This window comes from Ambystoma mexicanum, chromosome 6q, assembly GCF_040938575.1.
Source record: "Ambystoma mexicanum isolate Mex_15411 chromosome 6q, UKY_AmexF1_1, whole genome shotgun sequence".
Lineage (NCBI taxonomy): Eukaryota > Metazoa > Chordata > Amphibia > Caudata > Ambystomatidae > Ambystoma > Ambystoma mexicanum.
Genome location: NC_090937.1, coordinates 605,096,833 through 605,117,823, shown reverse-complemented (window position 1 = coordinate 605,117,823; position 20,991 = coordinate 605,096,833). Strand labels below are relative to the sequence as shown.

Below are 20,991 nucleotides of genomic sequence, written 5' to 3'. Positions count from 1 at the left end.
TTCTAATTAGACGTGTTTTTCGTTGCAACGAGGGGGAAAAGGTTGGTCTATGATTGAAATACAAGTCTTTTTAAGTAATGACCAGCTATTATTGGTGTTTCAACTTTTTATTCCTAGAACAGAACATTTTCTGAGTTGCCATGACAAGTGATTTTACTTACCTTTCACAACTGTGTTTAATTAACTGTATAATTCTTAATTTATGGTTTTGCTCACCTGAAATATTGCATTGGTTTTCTATTGTGTTTATTAGTTTAAAATAGTAATTACCTGAATATAACTTTACTGTGTATATAACTATTTTACAATAACTACAAGTGTGTAAGTGTTTATTTGGGCCTATGTATTTGCTGAGCTTACTGTACATACTACAGCTCTCATCTCCCTCCTATGATAGGCCTGGCTGCTATGCCATACGACCAGAACCTTAATTACTACAGACTTCTACTAGAAATCGGGGCCTGTATACCAAGGGATAATTTTATAAAGTCTTACCACAGGTAGACTTTGGCAAAACTCCCCTAACAGTTATGCAAAAATAAAAAGACAAACAGCATGAAAGTAGACAAGATACAGCTTGAGGCATCGGTTTTCAGAAAAGAAAAAAAGTCAACCGAATCGCCTCATCCCAGCAACACCAGGGGGAAAATCAGAGAGACCAACCACTAACGGACTAGGTAAACAGGTGATGAGAACGTGCGTCATCCCTTCAAAACGCCCTAGGGGCGTCCAGTCAGGGGCTTCACAGTTAAGGGAGGCATAGTGAAGGGGCTAAAACAGCCGTTGACCAGCCCCACTGCCAACGCTTTGCTGTCTCCTGCTACTTGTCTGTAAGTACCCATTATTGCTGCTTTCCAGCTTCACCCTCACCCTCACCCATGCACCCATCATGCCATCTCTTCCTTTCAAGTTCTCTCTTCACTCGGCTCTGCTCAGAGCCATCTAATCCCTCTTCCCATCTCCATCTTTTCTCCTCGATGCCACCTCTATTCTCACTCAACTACTATAATCTATTCTTAAAACCTATTCCAACATTAACTTTCGTTATACCACTTCTCCCATCTACCCCCAGCGCCTCTATTTCTCAAAATAATCATCACTGTGCTTCTATATCTCACTCTCTTTCTGTTGCTCTTTGGAATGCAGTTTGTCTGCAATAAAAAACCTTGTTTACCTCATACGTCTTTCTTTTTCATTCACCTTCTATTGACGTCATTACCCTTACAGAAACCTGGATCTCTCCAGCCAACTCTGCAAACCTTGCTGCTCTTTATGACACAACCTACACCATCACTCCCCCCAACCCCCACTGTCAGGGCTGTTTTCATCCTCTAAACATCCCAACTCTTATAGCCCCCCCCCCCCCCATGTCCTGCTAATTCTCCCTCATTCAAATACACTACCCCCACAATCACTGCCCCCCTATAGCATACATATTATCTCTCTCTACTGGATGTCCATAGGTCAATTCGTCGACCACATCACCAAACAAATTCATTTGCATCATCATCCCCATCCCTGTCACCTCCCTCCCTTCCCACTGCCTCCACCCTGCATTCCCCCACCTTCCATCCCCCCCATTCTGGCTTTAACTCTTCTACTTAACCACTCACTTCTCTGTCCACTCTCTGCCTACCCATTCAAATGGAAACTCCCTTGACCTTATTCTCATGTTCTCGCAACTCTCTGCCTCTAATATCTCCGCCGCTCCTTCTCCCTTAGGTCACCATTGTCTTTGCCACAATCTCCATTTCTGCTTATTCCTCACGCTCTCCTACTACAGCTATTACTAAGTGCACGTTTCCCTCCTCCAAACTCCCCGACTACACCTCTGACCTACACCACTCTCTCCTCTCCTACGCTGAACTTGCTTTTCCATCCACTGAAGACTTCACTGCTCTTTATGGCCCCTTCTCCGCTCACTGCCCTATTACTACACTCGCTCCTAAATCCTCCACTCCACAGCCCAAGATTACACCCCTCATTGGTACTGTGAAAACAACAATACAGAAAAAGCTGAGCACGTGGCAAAGGTCAAGACACTCCTCTGATCTCCAACACCATCTCATTGCTCCTCAAAACTACTCCTCTACCCTGGACTCTGCCAAAAGTGATTTCTATCCCTCGCTCCTTTGGTCTCAACCCTCCCAACCTATGCCACCTCCACAAATCTCACAGCTTAATTCCCTCACCTCCTATACCCACCCCATCTACTCTTCCTGCAAATTATCTTGCCCTCTACTTTGCATTCTAACATGTCTACCATTCACAATACACTCACTACTTAACCTTCTATCCCCTCCTCCTGCTCTTTTCTCCACCACGCCTACCCTTTCTCTTCCACTGCTAGGTTTTCCTTTGCCCCCACAATGCCCAAGAGTCTTGCCCTACTCGTCAATGGTAACCCTTCCTGTGCCCTCACTGACCTGACCCACTGTCCTCGCACATTGCTAAGCACATAGCTCCCAGCATTCCTCCACATCTTGCTTCCCGCTTCAACTACTCTCTTGACAAGGCCACTTTTCCTGCATCCTATAAGACAACTGTCATCCCTCTCCTTAAAAACCCTGGTCTTGATTGCCACTTTCCTGCCAACTTCCACCCAGTCTCTCTTCTACTACACTATTCCAAAAACCTAAAGCAAGTCGTAATCAATTGACTCACCGAGTTCCTTGATATGCACAACCCCCAGGGCCCTCTTTAATCTGGATTCCGGCCTCTGCATTCCATCAAGACAACTGCTCTCCTGAACGTCAGCAACTTAATCTCTTCTGCTCGTCATACAAACCATTCACCTATCCCCATTTGTGTCACCCATTCTGATAACCTCTCTACATTCTGTCTCCTTGGCATCAGAAAGAAGGCCCTCGCTTGGTTTGCTTCATACTTTGCCCCAAGACACTTTCAGGTATCCTGGAACAGCCTTCCCTCCCCACTCACCCCCCTTACTGTTGGGAGTACCAAGGGTCTGTCGTTGGTCCATTTCTCTTCACTCTATACTTTAGCTCTTGGCGCACAGATCTCGTATGGCCTTTGCTATCAACTCTTCACTGACGACGCTCATATCATCCATTTCACTCCTTATCCGACAAGCAGTTTAAAATGTCAAACTGTCTCTCTGGAATCAAATATTGGATGTGTCTCACTCGCGCATGCTTAACTCTAATAAGACTGAAGTTCTCTACTTCACAGCATAACAGGCTATTCTCGTCCTCTGCCCCTCTTATTCTCTTCAGACTACCTTCCTTAATCCGTTCAGAACGTTGGTGTCATCTTCCACACATCACACAACTTCTCGCTCTTCATCTCCACATCTGCCACTGCAGCCAGACTCAACCTCCTCAATATCAGAAAAATTAGTTGTCTTCCTTTCAATACTGCTGAACAGCTAATCTCCTCCTTAGTCCTATCTACATCCGACAACTGTGCAAGTCATCTCTATGGCCTTCCCCAAGTATGCTTTTTCAACTTTGGACAAAGTCCTCAACTTCACGGTATGCACACTTTTAAACTTTTTTGCTTTACCTCTACCTCCTCTGCCCTTGGCCAGATTAGATAACCAGCCAAAGTATAAACTTGTTCTCATCTTCAAAACTATCCATGAATTCGCCCCACCCTACACATCTGCTCACGTCATTCCCTACTCACTCGTTACGATCATCCTTGGCTCACCTCCTTGCCACCACTCAAGTCCCCTGTGCCATCTCTCCTTGCTGCTCCCTCCCTCCCTCCCACTCCACGGTCCCCCTATGGAATGCCCTTCCTCTCTGTGCTACAACTTGACCACTATTTAAATCCAACTTCAAAGCCTGCCTTTCCGAAGAACCGGTTTTCTAGAACACTACGCTACTGTATCACCTTGTTTTCCTCTCTCCCAAACCTGCATGCACAACCCTATAGCGCGTTTGAATCACCCCGCCATCCTTTCTTTAGCCCCTCCCCCCACCATCCCGTTCCTATGTTATTCTGTCCTGTCTTTGTCCATAGTTTATGTTTCCAACTTGCCCTGCAACATGTGGTCTCACACCCTATTGTGTAGGGCCCATGTCCATTTTGTAAGAATTTTTACCAAAAATGCTTTCTTTTCCCTGTGATTTTATACTTCAGTAAATCAATCTTCTATCAAAAAAAGAATCAATAAAACATTTTTTTTAAAAATCAAGTAAACCTTTAGGAAGACCATGCATTCAGAAGGAGGCATTTAATACCTAAAACATTTTAATACAGGAGGGCCTTAAACCCAAAGGACATTGCAATATAGAGATTCTGTTAAACCTAGATGAGAACAATTATCAAAGATACCACAAATTGTGAGGAGGAGATGAAGTCAGAGAAATTAACAATAGGTTGTAGACTAAGAGGAGCCAAAGTAGTAATGCGGCTACAGTACTCAGTGTCCGATGAACACACATCTTCAGGTCATCATTGAAGCTTGCAACCCAGCTGCGCTAGTCAGGTCTGTTGGGGCACAACATAGTTACTTTCCTGATGTTTTGGATAACTATTAGCCAGAATAAGATTGCTAAACAATCATGAACAAGAAAAACAATCAGGTCGTCTCAGTACAGCTAAGGACTAGGACCTAATCGTTATTAACAAAAACGACCTTCAGTACAGTCTTATTCCCAAGGCTTCCTTCACGTTCTTTCCTATTAAACTGAAAGACTCTCAAAATTAGTACTATTCAAAAAAAATCTACTGCTGGTGATTATTAGACCATTAATTTAGAAAACTAGGTTTAGGAAGATGGTGACCTTTAAATATACACTTTTCAATTTGATTTAATGCTTCATGTGTGTACTGTTATACTGAATAAAAAGGTTAAACACTTTTTGGGAGGTAGAAATAACTCATCCGAGCACCACAACCAACATTTTATAGACAATTCCAGCAATGCCATTTGGTTAGATTATACCATTTCAGTAAGTCAACAGAAACAATCCCTTGTTCTTAGATGTACCTGTTGGGTCTTCCTAAATTCTTCCAAAATCTTTGCTGCCATTTCATAATCTTCCAGGAGGTGGTATGCTATGGCATAGCCTATCCAAGATGCGCGTTGTGCGGGACGTAGCTGAAGCAACTGGTATCTGGTTTCCTGAAAAATACAATTCATTTAAAAACATAGAATTGGTGTACCAAATACCATGTCATTAAAATAAGTAAAAGGTCAGTGCACATGTGTCCCACAATTCTCCGGGAAGGACAGAATGTGCAAGTTGACGTCTTTTTTTTTACCACCACAGCATATTCAAGATAAATAAGGATACCATAATATCTGGTGATCCCAAGATAATAAAACTTGCATATTCTATTTTTTTATATAAATCTTCACGTGTATTACGTGTTTTTTGTACAACTCACTGTTGTAAGGTACTAACCCTAAGGTGGGACTGTTAGGCAAAGTTTGTATGCAGTGCCCTTTGGGTGCACTACACACAACTCCGAATGCAGGTATAGGAAACCCAACTTTTGGTATAAGCTTGTACTACACAGTTTTGGCAACGTGTTGAGCAGCCAGGCTCACCTGAAGAGGGGTCAATGTGACCTGCAGGGGAATTACACAGATTCACAGTGACAAGTATTCAAATAAACTTACACCCAAGGTTTCTTGAATAAACAATTCTTCATTTATCAGTCAGTTAGAATAGGTCTTCTTCAGAAGGGAGCAATATAAAAAGTAAATACAATTCAATACTGAACACTCTTAGTTTCTAAATCAGTAAAGACCCTTTTGGGATGGTCCACAGACACAACCTACACCCTCAGGTGACTTCAATAGCTAGGGTGCTTGGGACACAAATATCTTACTATTTGCATATAGAATATTCTTAGAAGTTAAAAGGAAAGACATGCATTACTTACCATAATAATATTTCTGATGATTGTATCTGCTTAGATTCACATGCTGTGCATATGGTCCGACATCCAGTGGTAAACGCTGAGTATGGCATCTCATCTTTCAAGGATCAAAAGGGGACATTGGCAGTCTAGAACACTATCCCCAACGTGACTTTTAGTGTAGTGTACCCAAAGGCCCTCACACGCCGAGGTCTCTCCGATTGTATTTTTTCTGCCATGAGGGAGCCCAAGCCTAACGTGAGTGAGTACATAAGAGAGAAAGTAGTAAGACGTCCATGTTCCTTCCACCCGAGTGAAGAGGAAGGGTGGGTGCATGTTAATCTAAGTGAATTTTTTTTAATTACGTTTTTTATTTGAAATGGGGTTCCCCCCCCCCCAACCCTCCTTTTTAAAAAAAAGAAAAAATGTTCCCATTTTTTTTATTCCCGGGCCCCAAAATAAATATATAATAAAATAAAGAATGCGATTTTTTTTTTTTTCGATATTATTGTTTCGACATGGTCTTTCGAAATTTTGACTGACCACCGATACAATCATCAGAAATGCTATTAAAGTAATGCATGTCTTCTGATGCTTGTTAATCTGCTTAGAATCACCTGCTGTGCATAGACTAGCGAGCAGTATCCGGAGTTGGGTTGTGAGAAGGAACAGTAGTGAAAAGCTGTCCTAGTACATAGGAGCACCAAATACCAGCTCCGGACTTCAATTCCAGGATAGCTACCATTTTGGGAACAACTTTTGGGGCTCCAAGTCCAAGCCACTTCCTTGGCCCCCCCTACTCTGAAAAGATGACACACAGCCTGCACCCAGTTCCAGTGTCTCCCCACAACGAGGACACAGAGTAAGCGGACCACAGCCTGCTGACACACCCCAGAAGCAAAGACCAATTTACAGCTTGCTCTACACTGGTGTAACAGCCATTCCAAGATCTATCCTGCATTGCAGCCCCCCCCATGGAGACCTATTCCAGGCCCGAGATGAAGGCACCTTGCCGAAACGTCTAAAGCACCAGTATTCCATACTCCACCTGGTCCCTTCAACCTCTTGATTCAGATCTAGACGTCTACCACGTGTTAGGACACCCTTTAGCCTGGTTACATACAACCTATTATTATATCATTTATTGTCTTCAGTTTGGTTGTCTTGTATTGAATATTTACACTATCGCTTGTCACTATAGGTGGTGGTTACACATTGTTACCAAAGCACTACTCTTTTGTATCTTTGGATATTTGCAATTCAGTTGCAAAACCAGCTATATTAAGGATTGGTTAAGACTACAAATTAACCACCCTTAATACACTGTACCTATGTATTTTTCTATCATAAAAAAAAACTCAAAAAAACTACAAATTCATGGCTATGAAATGCATTTAACAGCAAAATAAAACAAAAACTAACACTGACATCTATTTGTCTGAATTTCTTAACTTCATGAGCACTACCACATTTAAAGTGTTTTTGCATCTATATGACATGACAGAATAAATCTAGGCCTATTGCAGTCAATAAGTAGTCCCCAGAACCTCCAGACGTCAGAACAGACCCACTTTGTGTACCTAGTATTTCTAGCCCATTGCTCTGACGGTCCTAGGGCTGTCCCTCCAGTTACCGGGGTTGTGAAGGAACAGTAGTGAAAAGCTGTCCTAGTACTGCTTGCCCCACCTGAGAATCAGACCTAGAATGAGTGTCTAGGCAATAGTGTTTTGTAAAGAACTCCAGGTTGCCGCTTTGCAAATGGAATCTAGGGGAACATTTGCAATGAATGCTATGGAAGCCCCAGTGCCTCGAGAAGAATGTGCTCTAGGCTTGAAGGGCAGTTCTCTCTTACCAAGAGTGTAACAAAGTGCGATGCATTTAACTATCCACCTTGAGATGGCTGACTTAGAGACAGGATCCCCTTCTCTGCCAGCTGCCACTGAAACGAAAAATTGGTTTGTTTTCCTCAGTGGTTTTGTTCTTTCCAGGTAAAACATAACTGCCCTGCGCACATCTAACGTGTGTAGGCTCCTTTTGGCCATTTTAGTGGGGTTTTGGAAGAAAGTGGGCAGTTCTATTGATTGGTTCATGTGGAACTTAGAAATAAATGTAGGGGCACATCAAGGGTGAGTGCACAGAAACACCTTATCTCTGAACAGTAACGAAAGGGTCAAGTACTGAAAAGGCCTGTAGTTCATTAACCCTTCTAATAGAAGTGATAACCACTAGGAAGATGTCTTATAGGCAAGGTATTTTAGACATGCCTTGTGCATAGGCCCAAAGGGGGACCCCATGATTATAGTCAGAACCACATTTAAGTCCCACCCGGGAGCTGGGTTTGTAATGGGGGATGAATTCTTTTAACCCCTTCCATGAAAGCCTTGATAACTGGTATTTTCCACTACGACACCTTTTTCTGTGACGTAGTGTAGGCTGAGAGAGCAGCTAGGTGAACCTTTAGGGAATTAAAAACAAGGCCTGAATCCTGTCCTAAGTGGGTCAGGTACAATACAATGCAAGTAGGAGAGCGGTCAATGGGATTGACGCCCTTGGCATTACACCAGATAAAACGTTTCTATTTACTGGAATAGCAGTATCGGGTGTTGGGTTTTCCCACTTCCCTGAGTATGTCCATACATCTCTGAGGGAGTTGAAGGTGTCCGAACTCTATGACCTCAGGAGCCAGGCCGCTAAGTTCAGAGTTTGCGGCCATGGGTGCAGTGTCTCTCCCCTGTCCTGAGACATGTTGTACGCGCAGGGCAGTTTCATCGGAGGGGAGAGGGACATCTCCATCAGATGAGAACCAGGGTTGGCAGGCCACCAATATCATAGTCACTGGTTCTTGGTGCATCTTGTGCACTACACTATCTTGTTGAGTATGGAAGTCGGGGGGGGGGGATTAGGAGGGGCAGAGGGGAGGAATTGTAAACAATTTTCCCTGACCATGTTATCCAGAGCCCATTCCCGTTGGAGCGGTTCTGTGGGTACCTGGAGGCGTAATCTTGGCATTGAGTGTTCTCCAGAGTTGCGAACAAGTCGATCCCTGGGAAACTTCATTCTGCCAAAACGTTGGAGACGATGCCTTCGTGTAGTAGTCATTTGTACTCTACAGGCAGTGGGAAATCTCTGCTGAGCACGTCGGCCAGAATATTGAGTTCCCCTCAAACGCGTTGGGACAACAGGAACATCCTCTGTTTGAGAGCCCATATCGAAATGTTTTACCCTGGAGAGTGTGTGCCCCCCTGTTTGTTCAGGTAGTACATGGCTGTGGTGAGGTCCGTCAAGATCAGGACAGTTTCCCCTGTAACTGTGTCTGAAAGGCTTTCAGTGCTTTGAATACCGCTAATAGCTCCAACAGATTTATGTGGTTTGAAGCTACTTGTGAGAACCACACACCGTGGGCCGTCTACTGAAGCAGATGAGCTCCCCACCCCGTGAGAGATGTGTCGGTTGTGAGAGTGGCTTCTACTGCGGGGGTGGTGAAGGTCATCCCCTTCACAAGGTTTTCCCTCGACCACCATAGCAGAGAGAACAAGGGCTGGCGAGACAACTACCAGATCTTCCCATTGTCTGCTGGCCTGACACCACTGACTGTTGAGCCACTCTTGCATGGGATGCATGCGTAGAAACGCGTGAGGAACAAAGTAAACCCAGGATGCCATCATCCCTAACAGCAGCATGGCTTTGCATACCGATACTTCCCGACTGGCTACATACTGAGGGATCTGAAACAGCATGTATTGAACCCTTTCGTTGGAGGGGGAAGACAAAGCCCTCTTTCGTCAGAATTAGAGCACCTAGAAATTGACTTGACTGGGGTCTAGGTTGGATTTCTTCTCGTTGATGGAGAAACCCAGACTGAATAAGAGGTCTATTGTCTTCTCAGTATTCAATGGGCATGTTTCGTAGGACTCCCCTTTTATAAGCCAGTTGTTGAGTTAAGGGTAAACCGGGATCGATAGTTTGCGCGGGTGTGCTGCCACTACGGCCTTTGTAAACACCCTCGGTGCTGAGGCAATGCCGAAGGGGAGCACTTTGAACTGATATTGCTTGTCCTGAATCATGAACCTTAGGTATTTTCTGTGCGCTGGCAACATTGAAATATGAAAGTATGCATCTTTCATGTCCAGTGTTGCCATGTAATCCCCCTGTTTCAACAGCAGGATTACTTCCTGTAAAGTGACCATACAAAACTATTGGAGGTATGACAAACTTGTTTGCTGGGCACAAGTCTAGCACAGGGCGCATGGTGAGATCCTTTTTGGGTACAAGGAAGTACACTGAATAAATACCCTTGTTTACAAGTAGAATAGGGACTGCTTCTATGTCTTTCCTAGAAGGGTCTGCACCTCTTGCAGTAAGATTTGCACATGGTCTGGCGTCAGTCGTCTTGATCTTGGTGGTCTGCATTGGGGTGGTTGGGCAAATTCTATACAGTACTCGTGGGCAACCGTCTTTAGTACCCACTGGTCTGTTATCCCCTCCCATGCGATAAGGAAAGATGTTATACGCCCCCCGACCATGGTTGCATGGGAGGGGACCTGGATCTGCATGTCATTTCTGGCCAGAGGCACGGGCGCCTCTGGGGTTGGAACCTCGTCCTCTACCTCTCCCACGCTGCTGTCTACTGGGTGGATAAGAGGCTGGGGGGTTAGACCCCTGACCGAATTCCAGTTGTTTCCTGCATTATATTGTGTCTGGGAAAAACGAGATTGCCTGCGAAAGGACCGGCGGGAGCCGCTTCCTCTCTGAGGAGAGGGTTTCTGGTTAATCTGTTGAAGGGACTTGAGTGTCTCATGCTCTTTCTTGGCTGTTTTCAGAGCATCGTCCACTGCCTTAAACAGATTGGTTTCCTCAACGGGTTTGTTAATTAGTGATGCTTGGGTCTCTGGCTTGAACCCGGAATTCCTTAGCCATGCATGTCTCTTGACCAAGGTACCTTGTGCCAGGGTTCTCCCCGCCGTCTCAGCAGCATCCAGAGTGTTTTTGAGCACATTCAGGTTCACCTGCTTGGCTTCAGAAAGTATGGCGAGCAAGTAGGTCCTTGCAGGTTCTGGTACTTCCTGGAGGTCTTCTTGCAGAAGGTTCCACTGGACGTCTGCATAGCTGGCCAATAGCGTAGTGTTATTGTCTTTACGGTTGATAAATGCAGCAGCCATTGTTATTCTCTTCCCCGGTGCATAAAGTCTCTGGAATTCCTTATCGGGTGGTGCCTCTCCTGTCGACAGGGGAAAACCAGACCGTTTTCTAGTGCTGGTAACCACTAAGGAATCCGAAATGGCATGACCCTTGATATAGGCAGGGTCGGTCGGAGAAGGCCGAAACAGTTTCTCCACTCTAGGGTTTACCGCCCTGGTCTGGGTCAAAGAAGGTACCAACCTCCTCTTGATTTGAGTTCAACAAGGAGATGGCTTGGCTGGCCGGAGGTTTTTCTTTAAGTATATCCTCCACAAAACCAGAATCTGGTAAGGCCCCTTGAGTGACGATCTGGAAAGGGTCAGCTGCCTTCTTCGAGATGGCGTTGAACGCCATCTGATCGTCCACTGGGGAGGCTTCCGGATGGGGGGAATCTATGCACAAGACATCGGGGTCCTGGGTGAGAGTAGGGGACGTCCAGGGCTGAACATCAACCCGACTGCTGTCCTCCCAATTGTCCATAAGACCTGTCTGATCATCCGCATTGTAGTTTTCCAGAAAGGTGCCACCTTCATCCTGATCGCAAGTGTCCATAACATCTTCATCTGTGTGGACACAAGTAAACTCATGTGGATCCTCCTCCTCCAAGATCCTTCGAAACTTAGATACAGGGGTAGAAGGAAAGTCTTCGAGGTCTCTTGGGAGCATGAGACTCAGAACAGGGGACACATTTTTCTAATCCGTCCATACATAACGCAAATTTCTCTATGGTCCATGAGGATGAACCAGAGGCGTCCAGGGGAGGAAAGGCACAGGACTCAATGAAGTCCTGGGTGGGTTCTGGGCACTGTGGCTTATCTTTCTACACGTTTCTCAGCCATTCTTTGTGTTTCGCTGCCTTCCTTCGACCACTCCTTCAGTCTAACTGCCAAAGTAATCCTAGCTATGCTGTCGGCAATGGTAGGAGAATCCGGGCGGTCTACCGGCTGAACCAGAGGCTGAGCGGAGGATTTTGCTGCCACAGGATGAACTGGGGGCTGAGCGGTGGATTTTTTCACCACCTGGCCCTTAAGCGGCGTCTGCGCGTCCTCCTGGAGCACTTTGACGTCCGCATGTCTTTTGGTGTTAGCGCGCTTGACTTTGGATTGCCCAGTCGCGGTTGCGGGGAAGGCTGCCGATCAGAGGATCCGATGAAGATTTTGACGGTTCCATTGGCGCTTTGGTACGCTTTGACAGTCACTGAAGCAGAAGTTGGGTGTTATGATCGTGTGCGCCCCTGTCGCCGGGTGTTTTCCCCGTAGCAGGACTCGCGTCAGGCCTGGTGGGGTCGGGATGGACGTTGTGGATCGTGAGTGGTCCGCAGTTAGGTCAATGGCTTCCGACACAGAGGCCTGGTCATCGCAAGTTCCCCCATCACTTTCGGTGGTTTCAACAGTGGGGGGAAGAACATTCGGCCTGCGACATGCCGTAGGCCGCCCACCGCTTTAAGTGGCGTTTTAGGGCGCAGGAGTCTACAGGCCGCACAACTCGCTTCTTTGTGGTTGAGGGACAGACAATTGTTGCACCGAACGTGCTCGTCCTTCCAAGTATATTTGGCCCTGCACGAGGGACAAAACCTAAATTGACTTTTCCAGAGCGAAAGACAATTCGAGCCTTGACGAAACCCAGGGAGCAGAGAGGGTGGAAGAGGAAAGGCATACTTGTAAAGGATATGTCCACCCCACCCCCACTCCCTACTGGGTAGGCCAGCTGGAAGGTCCGGCCACGTCGACAGCAGTGCCGCGAGGATCAACAGGCACCGAAAGTCCACAGCAGTCTGTGTTGTTTCATAGGATTCAACAGTCGAAGTGACTTAATGGGAATAACAACAAAGTCGACAATAAAAATAACGCTATCTCTATGTAAGAGCTGTGTATTAGGGCGACCAGTAATCTGGGCGGAAAAAACTATCTGAGGGACCTCGGCACGTGAGGGATTTTGGGTACACTACATGTCCCGTAGGGACAGTGTTACAGACACGTCTATGCTGACGTCCCCTTTCGATCCTTGAAAGAAAAGATGCAATACGCAGCGGTTACCGCTGGCTGTCGGACCATATGAACAGCATGTGATTCTAAGCAGATTAACAAGCATCAGAAAGGTTATTAGAACAAGAGACCACAAATATTCTTAAGCAGGCAAATACTTTTGGATCCCCCAAGAGAGTCATTCAGTACAATATGCTAAGGCAAAGTCAACAGGCAAAAGCCTTCCATAGGATGAAGCAGTTCTGGTAGTCTTTGAAGTAAAGAAGAATCAAATGTAGGGCCAGACGCTGATTAGACGTGAGTCGTAGAAGATGCAAGCAACTCTACAGTAAGAGAAGTTCTCTCAGACTTTTTACAGTACCTTTGTATTCAAGAAAAAGTGCAACAGATGACTTCTGTTCCTGGGCCTCAGTCGTGGGGACAGGGACAACTTCTGGAGACTCCTGCAATGCAATGGGACGATCACCGTTCGCAACCGGCAATCTTCAAATCAGTGGCTGTTCAGTGTTTCAGCTCCTCGCGTCTACCGCAAGTAGCAACACTGCGGTTCCTGGCTGTCGAGATGGACTTTTTGCTTCTGGGGTCTTGCACTCTGTTGAGGGGGCTCAGGCCTGGTCAGTCCTGCTTCCAAGGAATCCAGAGTATCGTCCTGGAGCTCTAGGCCAGCTTAAAAACAACACACAATCTGGTGTTCCTCTCCCTGGCTATACGGTTTCCAGCAGTAACTCTGGAAATTCAACCTGCTCCAAGAAGGATGTCCAGGTGGCTTACTTTGGAGTTGATTGGACCAATCAACTCAAGGGGAGCAGTCGTCCTTGCAGTGGCTTCTCTGTCGATACAAATTTGGAGCATCAGCAAAGCAGCAGAGCTTCATCCCGCAAACCAACCGTCCAGGAGTTGCAGCAGGCGTCCTCTTAAAGTTGTTCTTCTGTTCCTTCCGCCAGTGGTTGACTGCCTTCTAAGCCAAAAGCCTTGCCTTTTATTCAGGTTTCTCCCGTTCATTCCAGCCTAGATGTCACTCACCCAGCAGGGTATCTGTCCTTGCCAGACAGTCAGCCAGCCAAACACCACAGAGTGCATTTGGGTCTCCTAGAAGACTAAGCACAGGGAGTTCGGGCACCTCCCTCACTTCCTACCTATCCCAGAGACCTTGGAGCCAGAAGCGGGCTTCACTCGTGAATCCCGCCAAAGTCAAAGCGAACAATGGGACCAAACCTGGTTTGGCGCGCAGAGTAAATCGCAAGGACGACCTTTCCACAAAGAAATGGGGAACAAAGAAACCCGGGGCCATTTTGATAAAAATGACACCCTTGGGTGCTTTACTGCAGCTGCGAACGCAGCCCGCGGTAAATGCACAAGACGGTAGTTAAAACAAAACCACTGCCACCAGCCATTCAGTGGGAAATGGGTAACAATGTTATATGAGAAGCTAGACAAAGGGGATACTAGGTAACCCCTTCAGCACCCTAAAAGTTAAAAATCTAAGTAAAGTCAATTTCACTTTACTGCTCTTGGAAACAGTTTATCCAAGAGAAGGTTTTTAAACCTTAGGGAAATCTGAAAGACTTCCCTGTGCCACTGTATTGAAGGTGCTGTGTGACACAGTAAAAGATGATGCCTATGGAGTTTGTCAGACTCCACAACCAAAAGAAACAGTGTTCAAAAATCATAATAAAATACATTAGAGAGTGGGAAAAAGGGTCTCACTCTCTCCAGGTTAAAAAAATCAAGCCCTCAAGATCCAGCGAAGTTGCTGGGGGTCTCTAAGGTGGAGGTAATTAGCACTTTTCTGCGAATGCTCCCTAACAGGGACGAGCGCCTACCAAAAAGAAAGCCTAAACTACTCTTAAAATGACAGAGGACTAGAGCAGTAGGTTTGAACTGCAGGAATTTAATGTGGCTGAAACAGAGCGCACACAACATACTGAAAAAACACAGAATTATGTTAGACATTGTTAAAATGGATTTCAAAAGTCAACCTTCGGTGAGGATTTTGGGAGGCCCTGTTGAGGTGAACAGGGAGACACTGAGGACTAGACCAAGCCAATCAAGGTAAAGTAGCAGTGTGGCAAGGGTTACTCTAATGGATGGACATGTGTTGGTGGGTGCAAGTGAACCGGGGCCACAATGAGTCCACACAGAACAACAATGATTAAAGTCAGCCAGACCAGTATACAAACCTAGAATGATTGGTGTTCCCCAGGGGTCTAACCTTTCTCCCTGGCTGTTCAACCAATACCTGGCACTTCTTGCCCACCGCATTGCGGGTCCCTGCTCCAACTTTCAGTTCTATGCGGATGACACTCCGCTCATTTTCAGGCTCCCCTCTGCCACCTCTTCTCAGACTGTCTGCTATCCAGGAGTGGTGTGCCGTCACCGATCTCTGCCTTAATGCCAGTAAGACAGATTCTCATCAGCACACCTACACCCTCCTTTCCCAGCACTCTCTGGCCGGCCTCCCTAGGCCCTCTTCCTGCTCCTCCCAGTGAGGTTAAGAACCTCAGGGTCATCTTCGACTCCACACTCCTTTTCTCCTCAATCTTATACGTCTCGAAGAAGTCAAACTAAAAACTGTACCTACTCAAAAAGGTATCCTTCCTTTCCTCTCCTTCCCCCAGAAGCACACTGTCTCCAGAGCTCTGGTTCTCTCTCTAGGCTGGACTACTGCAACAGCCTCTTTCTAAATCTGCCTGCTTCTACCCTCTGCAACTCATCCAGAACTGAACTGCGAGACTGGTCCTTGGCCTCAAGCCCACACATTTGTATCTCTCCAGCACTGAAATCTCTGCATTGGCTCCCAGAGGCTGCAAGGATTAAGTTCAAGACCCTAGGGGCCTCCCTCTGGAACAGCCTCCCTGCCTCTCTGAAATTTGAGGAAAACCATCTCAGGTTCCGCAAGCACCTCAATATGTTCTGCTTTGCTTCTGTCTTCTCTCTTACTCTACCCTGCTGATCTCTTTCTGTTTCTGCATTGGGCATCTGGCTACCCTCCGATTTCGGGCCCAGTTCCATTGTACACACTGCCTCCAGCAACCCTTGCACTTAGGTCTGTATCGCTACAGTTCCTCACTTGCCCTTATTAGACACCGGTTGTCTGCGCTTAAGTCATGCAGCGCCACCAGATGGCCGCACTACCCTTTTTTAAATTTTGTTCCTGTGTTGTGCACTTCTGTCCCTCGCACTTTCCCCTGCACTCTCCCCTGCACTTGAACGTTCTCAATGTCACTGGGTCTAGAAAGACCATAGTTTTGTCCTCTCTTGTACCCCTCCCTTGCCTCCTTGCGCCCTGAAACACTTCTGTATGGGTGCACTACAAATAAAATATATCATACACTTAGTATAAAACAGATATATTCATTCACCCCTAGGAGAAATTAGAAAGCATTTGATACAATAAACAGTGGAAAGTAAGTAGTCTGATGTAGCCCCCTAATACTTAATGAGTCGAACCCCAAGATGGCGGGGGGCCTTTGCCCCATAAGTCATCAGTTCCAAAGTTATACTTCACAGGGATTTGCACAATTCTGGTGGTCATGATCAGAAAGGCAAGTTAAGCTCAGGTAAGTAAACCAACTCAATAACAGTCATTAGGATAGGCCTCAGAAGGAATCCTTGACCAAGACTCCACCGAACAAGGTCAGGTAAGCGGGGTTTAGGGACAGGACGTTCTACCCATGTACCCTATGAAGAATAGAAGGGGTGGAAAGAGCATAAACAGATACTTAACCCCTCGACTCTTATTTGCCCAAAGATGTTAATGTTAAAGGATATTTGTACCGCGCACTGTCACCACCGGGGTGGTCCCCTGGTGCTCTGGCGTCTCTGAAAGAGGAAGGGGAGGTGAGTTAGTGGGAATAAGCTGGAAAAGTGCAAGAACAGTGAAGTGCTGATGGCAGCCTCAGCCCGGTGGGTCTGTCGGCTGGGCTTGGGGTGTTTTACGGTCGGTAGTCATCGTGTGCTGTTGTGCAAGTCTATGTGGGGTTTGGTTTTGTTGTTGCAGTGTAGTGAAGTTAGTGAGAATTGCTGCGTTTTAGGCTTGTGGTTGTGTTTGGTTAGAGTTTGAGAAGTGTATGCAGAGGGATGAAATTGTTAGTGGATTGGTTAGTTGGCATTGCTGTCCTTGCAGTTATGTCTATGTCTGATGTTTGCTATCATTCACTATTCCATCGTTGCTGATTTTCAATATTTTGTCTAGATGTGAGGCACTGCAGATTGGCCGGAATTCATTGGGGAGACAGTCTTCTGTACTTGGTCCGGTTAAGAAAGGTTGGGGGTACAGAAGCACTAATGAAAAGATTTTTTTTGCAGTGCAGCCGACACCGATCATGCCAAAAACACTGATTGCAACGGGGGGAGTCATGGTTTGACAGCTACAGGCAATCTTCCATGGACGAACAAAGGAGCATGTCTTGAACGGCACCAGTTGTTGCAAGGCGGCTGAACAGAGGAGCAAGAGTCTTCTTGTACAAGTTGAAAATCATCCAAGTTCCAAGGATGCGCTTGGAATGGTGACATCTGCAGTAAGGTAGCCCAGGAGAGAGCTGATCAATCCTGGAGCAGGTGTCAAGACGAATTGTTCCCAATCAAGCCCAGGGTCCGAAGCACCAACGAGGGTCTTCTTGGGATCAGGCAGGTGAGGAAAGGCGAGCTTCACAGGGACTTCATTTGAGGTGGTGCTGGTCAGGTGCGGGGGTTGTCCTTGGGTCGTCAACGGGCTGCTCTTATTCATATAGTGCTTTGCTCCAACGATGATCTGTCTAATGGCTGTCGCATGGCTGCAGCAGCCCTCCTTTCATCCATGATCTGGAGTGGATGCTCACCCAAGTCCACCAATGGTAAGGATCTGCACAATTCAAAATGGCAGGAGGCTATCCAATCATTGACATGAACAACATCCGCCAGCAACAGACGTTCGGGCGCCAGGTTATAAAATGCGGCCAGTCAATCCCAGTCTGTCCCAGTGCCCACATCCAGGCTCACACACAAAGCACGACTTTGCCTGCAAAAGCAGCAGCTTTGCCCGGGAAAGGGTGTTCCATATATGGCATTTCCTGGTGCGGGTAGACAGCAGGATGCCAAAGAACAAAATGGCTAGCAGCACAGCCATTTTAGGGTGCTACACACCTTCAGTAGGCATTTGCGGTAAATGCCAAAGTGCAGATGTAAAAAGTATAAAACGCGACAGAAAAATATTTGCTGCCATCAGCTTCTCCTATGCACATTGTCAAAGTAACCAAAAAGTCATTACATACAAAAGGATAAGGACACAAACTATCCCAACTGCAAATCACTGTTGAGATGTGCGCAATTTCAACAATACAAAACATTCACAAAGCGTTAGTGTCTCAGTACTGTTAATCTTATGGACTCAGTCTCCCCATCAAAATATGCAAAAGGACAAGGGCAGTAAAGCAGAAGGCTTTACTTGCATCCAAAATGTCAGTACAGGATTCAAAACAAAGCAAAAAAGAAGCGTGTCCCACAGAAGTCTACCAGAAGAAAGCAGAAAAATAAAATCTTTCCAAACACACAGATACCACTATCATTTGCATAGGTACTTTAGTTATTTTGTTTTTTAAATCCCCAGTAAAATTGCCTATACACCCCACATCCATATACTAAAATGTGGGTCTATCTATGGATAGTTCACAACTTACATTCACTGTTGGGGTGGGGAAGAAATCAAGAACCAGCCAGGACACAGTTGAAATAACAGATGCATTTAAATAAACAGTGCAGAGTCATAATAGACAACCCACTCTGGTATTTGTTACAGCGTGAAAATACATTTTCAGTAGAAAAGGAGAGCAGAACTTTAAAAAGACATTAAAAATCACAGTTAAGTACTACAATTCCAGTCTGTGTCCCAAAACCTACTGGAACAAAGCAGGATGCAGGAAAAATGTCAAGAGGTAGATAAGTAACCCCAGTCAAATTAGGAGTTTCAGGCGAGTAGAAAGTTCAACTAGAATTAGAAAAGGACAAAGTAAATTAGCATTCTACATGCACAGGGAAAATGCAGGTAAGTTAATCCCAGTTCTACCCCACATGTGCAGATTGAACTGCAAACTACTCCAAGGAGGATCAGAGGAGAACCCAATGAAGAGTTTCAAAGGTCAGTTCCCAGCCCCAGAAAACGATACAGATCGTCTGTAGGCACTCCAATTTAAAACAATGGGAAAATGTAGCCGAGACCTGCATATAATTTAGAATTGGTTATTTATAACGCGCGTAATACCCAGAGGTTTCGAAGTGCGGACCCGGGAATCGAACCGGTGTTGCTACGAGTTGTCTTGCTTTCAAGGAGAGCGTGCTGCACTGCTTATGAAAAGAATCACAACAGGACAATGACCACTGAGGGCAAGTATTGAGAATAACCCACCATCACAGAGCCAAGATTTAAGTGTTCACTACTAGAAAGACTGTTTCTGCAAGGCCAAAGAACCTGGCAAGTAAAGGGCTTCTTTCAGTTTAAAGAACAAGACTTCACAGGGACTGGAAGCCTGGGCCAGTGACCACCCCTATGATGGGAAGGAAAAAAATAGCACTCTACCCATCAAGCCAGAAGCAACAGCAAGGAAGACTATGATGGCGGTTCGGAGGACAAGGAGAGGGTGTCAAGCCACAGAAGCAGTCCCATGAAGTAGACAGCCGTGGGCACCCAAGATGTCCCTGAAGCGCTGACAAGGTTGCTGTTAAAGTCGTAACACTATTCCAGGCACAGCAGCTTCCAGCACCAAAGCGGCATAACCTCCACAGTAAAACAGGAGGACTGGTGCATCAGAACAGCCAACTGTCAAAGCAAGGACAGCCTGATCCAGCACACAAGGAGACGGGGGAGGTGGGTAATAGATTGAGGTAGCCCTGGATGGACGTCCAAAGGCAGAAACCTTAAACAGGATATTGGCCCAGTAGACACCATTCAGCCAACAACAATGGTGGGAAATACATGGAAATCCTCCAGCGGTTAAGTACACCTGCTCTTCCAAAAATTGCTGTAGCAAGAACATAGGTACAGGGTTTCCCATTCAATACAGTCACTGGGACTGGCAAAAGCCAGGCAACCAATCCCATTAGGGGATTGTGGAAAATGGGTCCGGTCAGACCACATGATTGGCCCCGGTATCTGCCTCTCAACTCTGAACACCGACTCCCCCACATGTTCCCCCCGCCAGGATGGGAAATGGCCCTCTCAGGGAAGGATTGGTCTAAGCCAGAGCCCATGTTGACAGACTGGCAATTCTAAGCTTACCTCATGCTTGCCCTGAATAAAGGAAGCCCCGAAAAGAAATTGGGTAAAACAGTAGGACTTAACAAAATACATGGATTTCCCCAAGGGCTATAAAATAAAGGTACATTGGACTACCAATGCGTTAAGTCTGTTACTTACCTGTAAGGAACAAGTTACTTACCTGTAACTGTTTTTCTCCAGCATGGGTCTGGCATGGATTCACATGCTCATGAATATTCCCCGTCAGGCTGGGAATCCTCGGTAAAGAAAAATCAGTATCAGTTTAGTTTCTGATCTGTCTTTCGTAGTAGTAACCAATCACTGATCTCTGCATCATACTGACCACAGCCAATGACTGCCATCTACCTAAGCCCCGCCTCTGGCAGCCATCTTCAGATTTGGCAGCACGTGAAGTGGCAGTATGACCAAGTGAAGAGCCGCAGAGGGGTAGGCGGGAGGGTTTGCATGTAAATACATGCCAGACTCATGCTGGAGAACAACAGTTACAGGTAAGTAACTTGTTCCTTCTCCAGCATGGGGTCTGGCATGGATTCACATGCTCATGAATAAAAGAATACATAGCAGTACACACATGCACAACCACGAGAGGTGGCAAAGGCTCAACATTAAGCATTACATCCAAAACTCAACATTAAGCTTTCTTACCTCCTCACCAGGCTCACCTTAGGCAAACAGGTTGCGCAGCACTGCTTGGCCGACCCTGGACTCCTCCCTGGAATCCCGATCGACACAGTAGAA

At 46.2% G+C, this 20,991-nt stretch overlaps 1 protein-coding gene across 1 annotated transcript in view; it reads right to left on the bottom strand.

The window, feature by feature from the left end:
* The window catches only part of NAA15 (N-alpha-acetyltransferase 15, NatA auxiliary subunit), a 1,171,626-nt gene that overhangs the window by 797,205 nt on the left and 353,430 nt on the right, over positions 1-20,991 (bottom strand). Inside the window, exon 5 of the mRNA XM_069631086.1 lies at positions 4,961-5,095. Coding sequence (XP_069487187.1) covers positions 4,961-5,095 — 135 coding nt within the window. The remainder of the gene's footprint in view (positions 1-4,960; positions 5,096-20,991) is intronic.